General features: G+C 44.8%; 1 protein-coding gene across 3 annotated transcripts in view; it reads right to left on the reverse strand.

Moving 5' to 3' along the window:
* Window positions 1-8,422: 8,422 nt before the first annotated feature.
* The window catches only part of Wipf1 (WAS/WASL interacting protein family member 1), a 104,481-nt gene continuing 98,854 nt past the window's right edge, over window positions 8,423-14,049 (reverse strand). For all 3 annotated transcript variants that reach the window (XM_005346581.3, XM_026778711.1, XM_026778710.1), the window contains exon 8: window positions 8,423-11,288. In XM_005346581.3, the coding sequence (XP_005346638.1) occupies window positions 11,233-11,288 (56 nt within the window). In that variant the 3' untranslated portion in view covers window positions 8,423-11,232. The remainder of the gene's footprint in view (window positions 11,289-14,049) is intronic.

Genomic DNA, 14,049 nt, shown 5'->3' on the forward strand with positions numbered 1-14,049 from the left:
AAGTACGCTGACATTCTGACAGACCAGGGCCTGCTACCTTCTCTTCGGCTGGCACAGTGTGTTTGCAGTGCCCGAGCTGGTCTTTGGTTTAGTTGTTAACTCAAAGAGGCAAATGCTAAGTGCAGAGTATCCGTAGTTAGCGATGGTTCCGGAGTTACACCAAGGAGCTCTTCCTTCTCTTCCAGCAGGTAGCACTGCTGTTGGTAAAGAAACAGTGGAATGCATTAAAAGCCTTGAGCCAGCTCTGCCAAGGCTAGCAGAGGAGGCTTTCTGGAGCTCTTGTCAGCATCCCTGGTACCCTTGGTCATTTGGTTGGAATAGCGTCTCTCCACGGAACATTAATGATCCCAAGGCTGCTTTAAGACGTTTCTCTGTTCTACGGGAGGTGATTGAAAACTGCCAATCATGAAGCTGGCAGTCCCTGCTCATGAGTCTAAAGACTGTTCTGATTACGATAATTACATTTTTATGAATATCCTACCTAGAGAGTAACAATTTTACCATGTCAGGCTACACCACACAAAGATGCATCAATTTCATCTGCAATGAAAAATAGAGCCTAATAGCTCAGTTATATTTATGACAGTCAGCATCGAGATGCAGCACATCCGCTTTAACGGAAAGAATCCTGATCATTATTTAACCCCGAGATGATTAAGGGTGGAGGCTTGTCAGCTTTTCTCATGATTTTTGCTGTTTTGATTTGATTTTTAAAAATCCATAATTAACATCTATTAACATTTTTGGATTCCACTAGAAGCGCCATGATACGCGGGTAAAGGGAAAACAACAACAAAGAAAGACGAGCAAATAAGACTAACGGTCAGAGAGAGCGCGGATGGGGTGGTTGTGGTGTAATTACGTTCTGAGCACAGCAACGCCAGACCGGCTGGCTTTCTCCTTTAATCGGCTAAGCTGGTGGAAACTGTGGACAACAGTAGTTAAATGTGAATAAAGCCGTTTAATTATTACATTCGGTGAGCATTTAGGGTACTAGACAGGACCATTGAAGGTGCTTCACACTGGCTAGTCCATCATTGCTGGTGGCGGGGTGGGGATTATGCCATGATAACCTTCATGTCAAAAGACTTACACCACCACAAACCCAGTGATCATTGCTCTTCAGTACCGGACCATTTCCTTGTAGCCATCTTGTTTTTGTTTTAAACATGGTCTTATTGTAGCCCACACTCCTGATTCGCCTGTCTCTACCTCCTAAGTGGCTAAAATCACAAGGGTGTCCATCATGCTAGGTCTGCCATTAGACAGTTTGATCATTCTTTTTTTTTTTTTGGTTTTTTTTTCGAGACAGGGTTTCTCTGTGGCTTTGGAGCCTGTCCTGGAACTAGCTCTGTAGACCAGGCTGGTCTCGAACTCACAGAGATCCGCCTGCCTCTGCCTCCCGAGTGCTGGGATTAAAGGCCTGCGCCACCACTGCCTGGCCAGTTTGATCATTCTTGCATGTAAACAGTGCATGTGGTGTGTGCACGCACATGTCACAATGTATGTATGTGTGTGTGTAGAAGCCAGGCTTTCAGGACACCGTTCTGGGTGTGTCCCCTAGTTGCCAGGCTCTCTAGGTAAGTTTCTTTTGTCTTCTGTTAGTCCCCAGTTGGTTTATATGTTGATGAAGGCCTGGGAGGCATGGCCTTGACGGAGGACGTGTGTGTGTGTGTGGGGGGGGGGGGGGTACGCGCCAAGGTTTCAAAAGCCCATGCCATTCCCAGTTAGGCTTTCTTTGTGCCTCATGGTTGTTGTTTTTTTTTTTTTAATATTTATTTATTTATTATGTATACAATATTCTTTCTGCGTGTATGCCTGAAGGCCAGAAGAGGGCACCAGACCTCATTTCAGATGGTTGTGAGCCACCATGTGGTTGCTGGGAATTGAACTCAGGACCTTTGGAAGAGCAGGCAATGCTCTTAACCACTGAGCCATCTCTCCAGCCCCCATGGTTGTTGTTTTAACATATAAGCTTTTGAAGCTGGGCAGTAGTGGCACACGCCTTTAATCCCAGCACAGAGGCAAAGGCAGGTGAAGCTCTGAGTTCAAGGCCAGCCTGGTCTACAAGAGCTAGTTCCAGGACAGGCTCCAAAGCTACACAAAGAAACCAACCAAACAAAACAACAAAATTTTAACATATAAGTTCTCAGCCACTGCTTCAAAAACACATTGCCTGACTGCTGCCTGCTCCCTGTTAAAATGAACTCACCCTCTGAAACTGTGAGCAAGCCTCCAATTAAATGCTCTCTTTTATAAGTTGCCTTGGTCATGGTGTCTCTTCACAGCAATAGAAAAGGAACCAAGACACCCTCTAAACCATCTCACCACCCCAATATTACTTTTAAGGTGGTTGTTTTAGAGACAATATCACCCACCCAATGAGTCAGCACATGGGGGCTGCGTGCAGCGTGGGCAGTGGCTATGACAAAGAGCGAGGCTATCATGGTGGTTTGGTTTTGTGTTATTTCAGATATCTTCTAGACCAGAATGTTGTTTTAAAGATGCAAGGCAAGGGCAAAAGCCAAAAGACAGTGACTCTGATACCCGACTGTGTGATGCTCTTGAAGCTTGCCCCTTGAGTTCTGAGGACTTTTGTTTTGGTGAGTCCCAGGTGACTCCTGGCATTTGCATTTGGCAAAGCTCTTCAGTGCTCCTGGGGCAGGGAGGGCTGCAGCTAGGCCAGGGCGGTGAGGCCAACCACGTGAGCGTGACCCAACATGGCTCAACCCAGCTTCACAGGACTCAGAGCAGTGGCGGACCCTGCCTAGTTCTGGTTACAGGCTTGCTCCATAGATTCCCTGAGGCATCGGTATGTGCAATACAGACCTCACTTCTTCAGCTGCTCTGACCCTTAATGTTCTGATTATTGAAACAGTGCTCAGTCAGTAATATTTGCCAAATAAGTTAGGACAATTATGATAAAAATGCCAGAAGACAGTATGACTGAAAAGGTCATAGCAGTGCAATGCCCCTTCCCCCCTCCTCCCTTATAGTATTGCGGACTGAACTTAGAGTTTGGTATATATAGCGAAGCAAGCCCTCTACTGCTGAGCCACATCTCAGGCCTTTATGAATTTTTTTTTAAAGTTTAGGACAGGGTGCTGCTAAGTTACCCAGGCAGGCCTTGCGAAGCCTCCCACACAGCAGGGCTCAGCGCAACACCTGGCCTGGCCCCCTTTTAATCAGCACAAGTGCTGTGAGATTTGCCAGAACACAAGAGAGGAGGGTCATGAGCTCCAGGTCGGTGTGGGCTACCTAGCCAGTTCTAGTCTCAACTGTGCCAGCCTACAGACCTCCAGGAAACGCTGATTGACCTGCCACTTCCCAGGGCTGCTAGCTCTGTGCAAAATGGGGACGAGTTTCTCCCCCTGCCTGGGTTCAGTGAGGTAATGCATGGGGAAAGCCTTTGAAACCGATGGCAGCGTCTCCATCTCGTCAGACACGAGCCTGTCATTCTGCTGTAACCTTACTTTCCCTCTGAATATGTGTGGGGCTGTGTGACTGAAGCAGAGTCTGTTCTAAACTTTTATGGAAAGTGATTCCTATTATTTGGTATTTGACTGAGCCACATCGTTTTCCAACTCCAAGGAGAACAGAAGATAAATTCGGCGCCACAAACGTGCCCCACAAGTACTGGATAGTCAAAAGGAAGAGAGGTTCACAAGAGAAGTTAACTCTTCACGTTACACTTTGACTCCACCATGGAGAGTTCCAGAAATCTGAGACCACTGAATGAAACAATAGCTACATTTTAACAGCGTCTCTGAGGCCACTTTGAAATGGTACGGGTCTCTGCCAGCTGGAAGCTGAAGGCACAGGTGTACATGTTCCTCTTAAAACCTCAAGGCACGCGTTATAGCCACTTGTGAGAGTTAAGAATGGAAGAGGGGCTGGAAGTTAGATCACATCCGAGGAACAGCCACCAGGCAAGCACATTAGCCCTGCCTGCATTCCCAGTACCCAGGCCAGTCTGGGCTATGTATCAATACCTGGAGAGGGAGGAAGAAGGAGGAGAAAGAGGATGAGGATGGGGAGGAGGGTGATGATGATGGAGGAGGAGGAGATGGGGGTGGAGGAGGTAGCAGTGTGTCTCAGGTGGTCAACACTGGCATAGGGACAGAGTCAGTTCATCCATGGTCCACTGAGTAAAATAAGAACAGCATAAAGCTTCTTGTTAAGCTATGCTGCTCACCTGCACCTCCCATCTTTATGAAACAGCAGTATTTTTGCATTTGAATCATTCATCCACAAGAAGCAACTGTCTTGAGGCAAATTTGGGCCATGATTTCGCTCTCCTTTAAAAAAAAAAAAAAGAAAAAAATATTTTTGTTGATTCTGTTTGTGTGTGTGTGGGGGGGTATATGGGTGTGGTGGGATGGGAGTTCAGTTGGGCCTATGATTGCCATTATGGAGGCTGGGTGTCTTCCTTTATCGCTCTCTATGTTATAGCTTTGAGACACGTTCTCTTTTTGAACCAGCTCACTAGTTCAGCTAACTGGCAGACCAGCAAGCTCTCAGGATTCACCTGTCTCTGGGGTTACAGGCATTCACAGCTGTTTATGTGGATGCTGGGGATTAAAAAACTCAGGTCCTCATGCTCGTACAACAAGTGCTTTGAATCACTGAGATGTGTCTCCTGGCCTGGATTTTTCTATGTGTAAAGATTCAAAGAATAGCAGTAACAATATGCAAAGACCCTAGTTCAAGCTTACAGTATATAGTAGATGATAAGTAGTGCGATTACATGAAAAATTAGCACAACATGCAAGTATTTACTTAGGTAAATAAACTAGGCAGAATTTGATGGTATGTCATTGCCTTTACTACAAGGCTCCAGTGTTCCCTGCTTCCTGGCCTCATTTGGAGACTTCTCAGGCCTTTGTTCCAAGAGTAAACCATTAAGGAACAAGCATAAGAGAAAATAGCCCTTTCATGAACACAGTCAACCAAACAGCCCCGTGTTGATGGTGAAGAATGTTCCACACTAGTGGTCGAGTGGGGTTGTGCCTACTGGCTGAAGTTTTGTTGGCTGTTCACTTGATATTAAGACCAATACTTACGAGACTGTAGAATACTCGCCTTCTTACTCCCAAGGTCTAGGAATCATTCTTCCCCAGTGAGGGAGGATGTGAACGAGGGAGGAGACACATAAAAAAGCTTCTTGAAGCTCTTGGGTCTTCCCATATGGCCTGCTGCTGCTTGGTTCTGGGTCTGTCGGAAGCTGACACCATCTTGATGCATGACTTCTAACTTAGGAAAGACTGTAAACAGGAAGTGGGGGAGGAGCTCCTGGCTGAAGCACACTGATATCTATGATGTGTATTCCAGGTGTTCAGTAGGCTCTAGGCTCAAAATTTAGGCCAGTGTTTCTCAACCTGTGGGTCAAGACCCCTTTAGAAGTCAAATGACCCTTTCTCAGGGGTCGTATGTCAAATATCTTACGTATCAGATCTCTACAGTATGATTCATAGCAGTAGCAAAATTACAGTCATGACGTAGCAGTGAAAATAACTATGGGTGGGGGATCATCACAACACGAGGAACTGCATTGAAAGGTCATAGCATTAGGAAGGCTGAGAACCATTGCTTTAAGCTGAGAATATCCAGGCTTTTTTCCAGGCACCTCACAGGTCAAATGCACCTCCCTAAAGAAGTCACGTTGTGGGGCTTTTGATCCCAAATCGATGTGGGCAACTCAGAAAGCAAATTACCTGTGTTTCCGGGGATATGGAGGGGACAAACCGCTGCTGTCTCCCATCTGCCAGCCTCCTCATCACTCTGGGAAACTGGTAACTTAGGAAAGTTATTAGGACATTCTCTTTGGCTGAGTTCTGCACCAGAAGCTAAGGGGAATGACAACTCAGTGACTGACCTGGGTCTCATCAGGCACACAGCATAAAAACCTTCTAAAACTTAGATATCAAAGTCCTGGCCAGGCTTGGTGATGCACGCCTTTAATCCCAGCACTCAGGAGGCAGGAGCAGGTGGATCTCTGTGAGCATAAGACGAGACTGGTGGACACAGTGAGGTTCTCAAAACAAGCAACAAGAACCCAAACATTAAAAACCTCCTTAAGTAGTGGGCTCCTCTTGCCATACGTGTGTATGTGGGGTCCTCAAAGCTTGAGTTTAGTTAGCTGTGAGAAAAAACACACCTGTGTACTGACAGAAGCAATATTTTAAGACAAAGGGCTCTGTGTTGTGATGCTGAGGGGTAGGGCATTTCTAAATACTCACCAGCAAAAGAATCACAGCAATATGTTAAATATAAGTCCCTAGCTAGACATGGAGCAGCAGGTCCCAACTGGGGCAGAGCAAGGCTGTGAGGATGATGGGAAAGAAAGGGCTACTGTATGTGAACGGGCGACATTATAAATCCAGAAAGCCAGAATTTATTTTTCAAATGAATCAAAACAACCCCTGCCCACACCAATTGGCCATCAAAAATCTTACTAAATGCTTTCTTTTTTCCTCCCAGTTTTCCCGCAGGTTAAAAATTAAAGAGAAAATTGATGTAATTTACGCATTGATATGACAGGAACAAAGGAACCAAATACATGACTTAATGGGGCGGGTCGATGGCCACTGAAGTGTTTACTATTGTAGAAAGCCCCATGCTGGCTGGGTGAAGTCACAACACCCATGGTGGCCTCCTCCCTGGCACTCTGAGGTCACGCCACTGACAATAGGCGTGGTGGGCCGCTCTTGTTGAACTAGCACACACCAAGTGTTCACTGAAGTCTTATTGAATAGATAAACAGATAAGCAACTTCAGTTTAGCAAGTGAAGCCAGTTTTGAAATGAATTTTTAATTCTAACCTTTCTGGAATTAAATTCCATCAGACCTCTTGGTGTGGCGGATTTTTTCCCCGCTATAGGTGATGTTTGCTGCAGGACCAGAAATGATCTAGAATTGACTGCTACTACGCAACAAGTGCCTGCTGTTTTGACTGATGTTTGTGTCTGCATTGTTATCAGCATTGTACAGTGGAGGAGCACAGAGTTTAATTGACCCACCTGTGGGCTCACAGGGCTTGGTTAAGTCAGGATCCAATTGCGCGTGTGCGCGTGCCCTGTGCATGGGTGTGTGCTCATGTGTGTGTGCACATGCGCAAGTGCGTGTAAGCATGCTGATGCTGTGGCCTCTTCATCGGCTTTCCTTGGACCAGTGTAAGGGCAGGGAGGATTTTCATCACCCCACGGTGTGTCTGTGTGTCCGCAGCATGCCATCTGATGGACATTAAATTGCCCATCTGAGAGGTGACCGAATGACTTCAGAGAGGGAGCACCACAAGGCCCAGTTTGTGAGGCAGCCTCAGTGGCCACCTGCTGTGCCATGGAAGCCTATCATCACTTTATACTCAGAAGTATCCCACTGGAGAAGACACTGAGTTCTGTGGCTGCCCTAATCTAGAAGGTTCTTTCTGGCTCTGACTTTCTGTGACTTCAGATTGAACCCAACTGATTGGTTGCATGATAGTGATGGTTAATATTGCCTGCAGAACCCGGATCACCTAGGAGACAAGCCTCAGGGAATGACTCAAGTTTCTAGAGTCTTTTAATTAAGGTGTGTGTGTGTGTGTGTGTGTGTGTGTGTTGCACCCTAGCTATCTATGGGCAGCGTTATTTCATGGTCTCGGGTTCCCAGCCTGAACAGGAAGGAGCGAGCCAGCTGGGAACCAGTACTGATTCTCTCCCCTTCCGGCTTGCAGAGGCACAGGGACCAGCCTGCAGTCAGGCTTTCCCTGACATGACGACCCATATACTCAAACTGTGAGTCCAGAGCGTGTGCTCCTGGTGGGAGCTATTTCTCTGCTAGTGTTGGTTTCCTCTAGTCCTCTAGCTGACGGCATTCCAGTAACTTCGGATCGCCGCGGAAGTGCTTGCTGCCTACTCGGCACTGCGGTGGAGGGTGGAGGCCTCATTGCTCTGGTAAATCTGTGCCGAGTGCTTCACCTCGTCTAACATGTGTTAATAGACAGTTCCTCACTTTGTACCTACCGCACGGGGTTAGAGCAACGACTTCAAACAAAGAGATGAGGCCAGATCTTCTATGTGCTCAGTTGCTGGGCTGTGCTGAGAAGCCTGCATGCAAGGCTCACGTGTGACGTCCGTGGCAGATGATTCAGGAAGCTCTCGGGTTCCTAAGCTCCCATGGCTTTCCCAGGTCTGTTTGTGTCCATGTTGGTCGGTGTCTCCCTCTTCCACGGCTTCCAGTACCCATGTTACAGGCTGACGACAATGCAGTCTCGGGAAAAACAAACGCGACGGGATCTTGAGGTGTGTGGTGAGTAATGAGTGTTTACTTACTGAAGAGGATCTTTCTTGAGTTTGTCTCCACCACAGTATAAAGTAGGAGGCAGACATTCACCTTTTTGTTTATATTTACACAGGGAAGAAAGCCACAAATTGACACCGTATCATTTTGTGTTTTATTTATTGTCTGGCTAACTTACAAAGACGTAGGTGTAGAGTGTACCCTACCATTCAACTAGCCTGCTGACACAGAGACCTAAGTGTGTCTGTTTATACAGTGCGCTGGTATGAAAAAATTTCTTTATAGCCCCTGCCATAAACAGGGAAAATTAATTTCATACCCAAAATTTTAGGATACTTTAATAACCACCCTGTTTCTGCTATTACAACAAAATTGCTATTACAAGTTAAAATATAAAGGCCTAATAGTTTTTGCAAATATGCAAATAACCCACTACTTAGACATAAAAAGTCGATTCCTTTCAGATCACAGAGTAAGGCACCACTGGGTTAAACATTTTCTCAGCTTTCAGTAAATAAAATGCATAGTGAAGGACACACTGAACACTGAATTTTAATACTGATTTCAAATGATTTACGAATGTTAAAATACTGGATCGCATCTTGAATACACATAACTTGAAATATTATGGAAAAAACATACACGTAAGCTTTGATTTTAGGGAAGAAAATAGTCATGTTTTATGATCTGCAACAGGTTAAGCTAAGCACAGAACATCTCCAGAGTTCTAAAGAAGGATGGAGGTGTATTACTGAAACAGTCTTTGAAAAATACATTCTAAAACTTCTTTATTGTGAATGGCAACTTTGAGCTGTGACCCTACTTCTAATTTAGAAATGTACCCGAAAAATTGAGACATACTAGGACCTGCCTGATTTTCACTACCCCTTAAAAAAATTCAGACCCATGTTTTCCTGCCAAACATAGCGTAAGGAAGGAGTCATTCTATTTTTAGCAGAGTGGGTCACTTAGAGTCTATCAAAAGGATGTTTAGTGTAGTGAACATCAGCTCAAAGAATTTGAAATACATTATAAAACTGTTAGAAATAAAAAATGTCAAGCTTGTTATTTCTTCATTCTCATGGAAGACAGACAAATGGCGGGGGGGAGGCTGACTTTCTAAAGTACTAAGTTCAGGGCTTTGGAAGGAAAGTTACAAAAATACAATATATTCAAGCCAGTCACTTCATAATTATTAGACATTTCATCTCTCAGAACTTCTAAGTTCTGCTTCCACATAAATGAAACAATTATTCTATAAATAGGTATGTCTTTCCATTTTTCTTTGGATTGATTTTTTTTCTTTTTTTGTTAGCATCTCCCAGCAACATGTGAACAATAATACACTGGACCCAAAATCCAAAGTTCAGGTAGATGCACACATGTGGCGTGTGCTCTAACAGACAATGGTAATATTAAACATAACTATATCAAACATCAAAATGGAAATCTTTTCCAACTCTATGGCTAGATTTAAAAGTCCCAGTAAAATCTTGTAAACACATTATATATACATAAAAAAGGCAAGTCTGGTCCTTCCTGTGGTCCTGTAGTGGGACTTAATTGCATAGATCCAGAACAAGGATGCTCCCAAGACACTCAAAACCAGTTCTTTCCAGTTTCTACTGGTAAGGTCCTTAATCCCCTTGACCCTTGTGGGTTTTGTAGAGCTCTACCCATCATCTCAAATCTGTCCCCTTCTCCCACAATTCTGGTTTTAAACCTCCTCTGCCCTCCTGGCCTTTCCTGCTTGGCCCTGAGGAAGGGGTTTGCTCTGAGGTGGAGGACTAAAGGCCACAAGGAGATCTGCAAGACAAAGACCAACTGAGCAGTGAGCGCAGTAGCCGGCTGGTCCTAAGCTGGGAAGCGCCCACCAACTTTGAGTTTCTTTGCTTTATTCCATGCGACTGTAAACTGTACTAGATCAACTTCTGACAGAGATCCTCTGAAGAAATACCTGTATATACATATTCAGGAAAAAAGGCAAAATAAGGGACCAAAATCCAAGGTCTCAACTGTCTGCCAAACATGGTACTGAGTTCTGACTCTGTCTTGAGGCATCTCTTGCATTGCTAAATCTCACCCTGCCTTTTTAGACAGGAGGGTTCTGTACTCGCTCCTCTCTTCCAGATCCAGACGGTCTGACAGTGTGGGGTATAGGCACATGTGGCTGCTGGACACCCGAAACCTGTGATGTGTTTGTCCTACGTAGAGAACAATCACTGGAGTGTCAAGGCTTAGTACCAAAAATGTTAATATCTCATTAATAATTTCTATACTGATTACAGGTTGAGGTGATATTTCAGATGCACAGAGTTAAGTAAAATGGAATTCTTTTCACCTGTTTCTTTTTACCTTTATAAAACATGGCTGCTGGTCATTTAAAGACTAGGTATGGGACTCACAGTATGTTTCTGTTGGACAGCTCTGCCCTGGAGCCTACCTCAGACTTCCAAAGATTGGATATCCTGCAACCACAGGGCTTTATTTACGTGAGGCTTGCTCAGCAACTTGCTAGGGCGGGCGGTCTGTGGTTCACGGAAACAGACTGAAGGCGGCGTGGTGAGAAAGGCATGCACAAAACCATCTCTCAGGGAATTTAACAACTACAGCCCATAGCAAACAAGCGGTGAACGTCTGACTCTGTGGGGCTGACGGCTAGGGTACAATTCATCTCTGCCTACTTGCAACAAAAGCTTATCGATCCCAGCAGCCAGCCCCGGCAGGATACAGCTGACGCAAGCAATAGCTCAAGAATATATACAAGACAAACAGCTAGGTGCACCTTTCCTGGTCCCCTTCCCTCCCCCACCAAATGCACAGAACCCCACCTCAGCTTCTGTTCTCCCCACCTTCTTTGTCTGAGAGGGACAAAGGAAGGGGAGGGGTGTGCATTCAAACAGCAACAACACAAGCAGCTTTGGAGCTTGGGTAGAGAAGAGCAGGCAGAGATCACCTCGGGATGGGAGGAAGGGGTGGGGCGCCCCTTTCTCTTCGGTTGGATCCACCTTGATGAAAAAAACAAAAACAAAAACAGATGAAATATAATTTTGTTTAGAAGCTTGTGTTTACATTGGAGACTCTGAGGTGGTTGCAAGTGGGTGTGGCGACTGAGTACCTCCTCACAGTGATGTGAAAATAAATGTCTTTCTTTTCATCATATAGTGTGTATGGATTAAAGGTTTAGAAAATACAGATGAACAAAATGTTCACACCTGCTTGTTCCCCAGGTCAACATTATGTGTGTTTTTTCCATTTAGACACAGTTGCCTTTCTTTTTTTTCCTCAGAAACAGGATCCTAAGTTAGGATCCTAGAATGTTTTCCAAAGCTAATACTCACAAAAACATAATTATTGCTGGCACACTGAATTGTATTGTATAGACTGTCTTATAGGTCAGTCTCTTGGGGGGGGGAGGTAGGCTAATGGATTTAAGATAGTTGTAGCTCACTGTGGCCTCTTACATTTCCATAAAGATCAGTGGTGTTGAGCAATTTTTCATATTGCTTATCAGCCATACACATATCTTCTTTAAAATATCTACTGAAGTGTTCAGTCTATTTCTAACTTTTAAAGACTATTTTACACTTATTGTATACATAGGGGGACGAGTGTTCCACAACATGTTCAGAGGATAACTTAAGGGAGTTGGGTTCTCTCCTCCCTCCACACGGGTCCCAGGGATTGAGGTCAGGCTTGCAGCAGCAAGGGCCTTTACCCAGTAAGCAGTCTCCCCAGCCCAGTTTGGTTTGATTCCTTAATAATTCTGCATATGAATCTCTCGTGAGATATTATTACCAAATATTTCCTGTGTTTCCCTTTTCACTGGACAACTGTGTCCGTTTTAAAGCCATGAAAGCCCACTTGTGAGTCATCATTGCCCGGGACCAGGTCTAAAATCCACTCACACGCAAAAATGTTCATTCACCTGCCATGCTTCTTGGAGGATCTAGCAGGCACGGTGCACAGAGCTAGATGCTCCAGCGCTTTGGGCAGGTCCACCAGAGGTCTGCCTGGACACTGTACTCAGGGACTTTAAGATAGAGCGTGAGCAAGGAAAACACGGCAGTCCATTCTTGCCTCTTCCTTTCGCTATTCCAAATAAAAATTTTTTTAGATTTATTTATTTATTATGTATACAGTGTTCTGCTCACACGTATGCCTGCATGCCAGAAGAGGGCACCAGATCTCATCATAGATAGTTGTGAGCCACCATTTGGGTGCTGGGAATCGAACCCAGGACCTCTGTAAGAGCAGTTAGTGCTCTTAACCTCTGAGCCATCTCACCAGCCCCCTAAATATTTTCTTGAGAAATCATCTGCACAAAGACTTATCTGGATGTAAGTCAGGCATCAGTCATGCCACCTGACTGTCACATGATACACCACAAGTGGCCAGTGAGATAAGAAGTGGCCTTGCACATGCCGCAACAAGGGACCATTCAAAGTGTGCCCCGACTTTGTCTGAGAGGCTGAGGCAGCCAGAGGAGCAGAATAAAATGTGTTATCTGCTAGAATTTTTTCATTAGATAATTCGCTATTACAAATTGTTGTAAATGGAGCCGGGCATGGTGGCTTTAATCCCAGCACTCGGGAGGCAGGGGCAGGTGGATCTCTGTGAGTTGGAAGCCAGCCTGGTCTACAGAGTGAGTTCCAGAACAGCCAGGGCACAGATAAACCCTGTCTCAAAAAAACAAACAAAAAATTTGTTTTAAGTACATTCTATTAATATTGAATGCAAATCTGTAAAATTGGGGGTGGCAGTAAAAAAAATTACCAATTTAAAAACTATTTTAGATGGCTACTGTCTTTCAGGGTCTGTGTCACTCAAGAAATCTGTAATGGGGCCCAGGCCATTGTTCTGCTCAAATCACACACTGGAGTCACAGAGAAAGGAGGATGGGGAAGAGATATGTTCAGTTATAATCTAGAGGGCATGGGATGGTGGTTCTGTTATTGATTTAAATTCTACTAAGAATGCTTATGAGAAATGGGGGAAATACAGAATTTAAACAAACAACTCCTTCAGTGAAATCATTATAGTTCCCTTAACAATGCCCTATTGCAAACACAAACCCACACTAACACACACTCTTCACAAAACAGCCAAAGGCATCTGTTCCACAGGAAAGCGTATTTTTATCTAAAGCTTCAACCACCCAACACGATAGCTTCCTTATGCTTAAAACTCTGGGCATGTGCTGCCTACAAATGCAGTATTCCAACTAAATGAAATTTCTAGGATTAGAGGGGTTTTTTTTCAAGTAACAATATTTTATTTCTGGCATTTGTTCTTGGGAAATTCCCAATATTTCCTAACTCTTTGAAGTCTGAGGCACAAACCAAATGTTTGATTTGTTTCATTTATCCACACTAAAACCGCTGGCAGGGCCCTGCACTATAGCCAAGGCACAATTCCGTGGCTCTGGCTCCTCCTTTGACCTGGCACTGCCATTATTTGAGTAAGTTCCTCCTGAAATCAGCGACTCTACTTCGAATCAGCCTTACTCTCCGCTGATATTAAGCTGCTCAAAGGCTGGGAACTCACCGACCAACATATACGGGAGAGCTGTGTGCTGAGGAGGGACCCTGGGTACCTAGGGGTGGGGTGTTTACCGCTGACTTAGGCCTCTGTGAGCGTCAACCTCATCAGGGCTACTTCTGCATAGTTCATGTTAATTTTTGTTTCATCCTGTGCAGGTTCTGCTGTGCAATTCCAATATTCCAATGTGTCTATTTCACCTTTTTGCTTTCAAAAAAAAAAAAAAAA

This window comes from Microtus ochrogaster, chromosome 4 (assembly GCF_000317375.1).
Source record: "Microtus ochrogaster isolate Prairie Vole_2 chromosome 4, MicOch1.0, whole genome shotgun sequence".
Lineage (NCBI taxonomy): Eukaryota > Metazoa > Chordata > Mammalia > Rodentia > Cricetidae > Microtus > Microtus ochrogaster.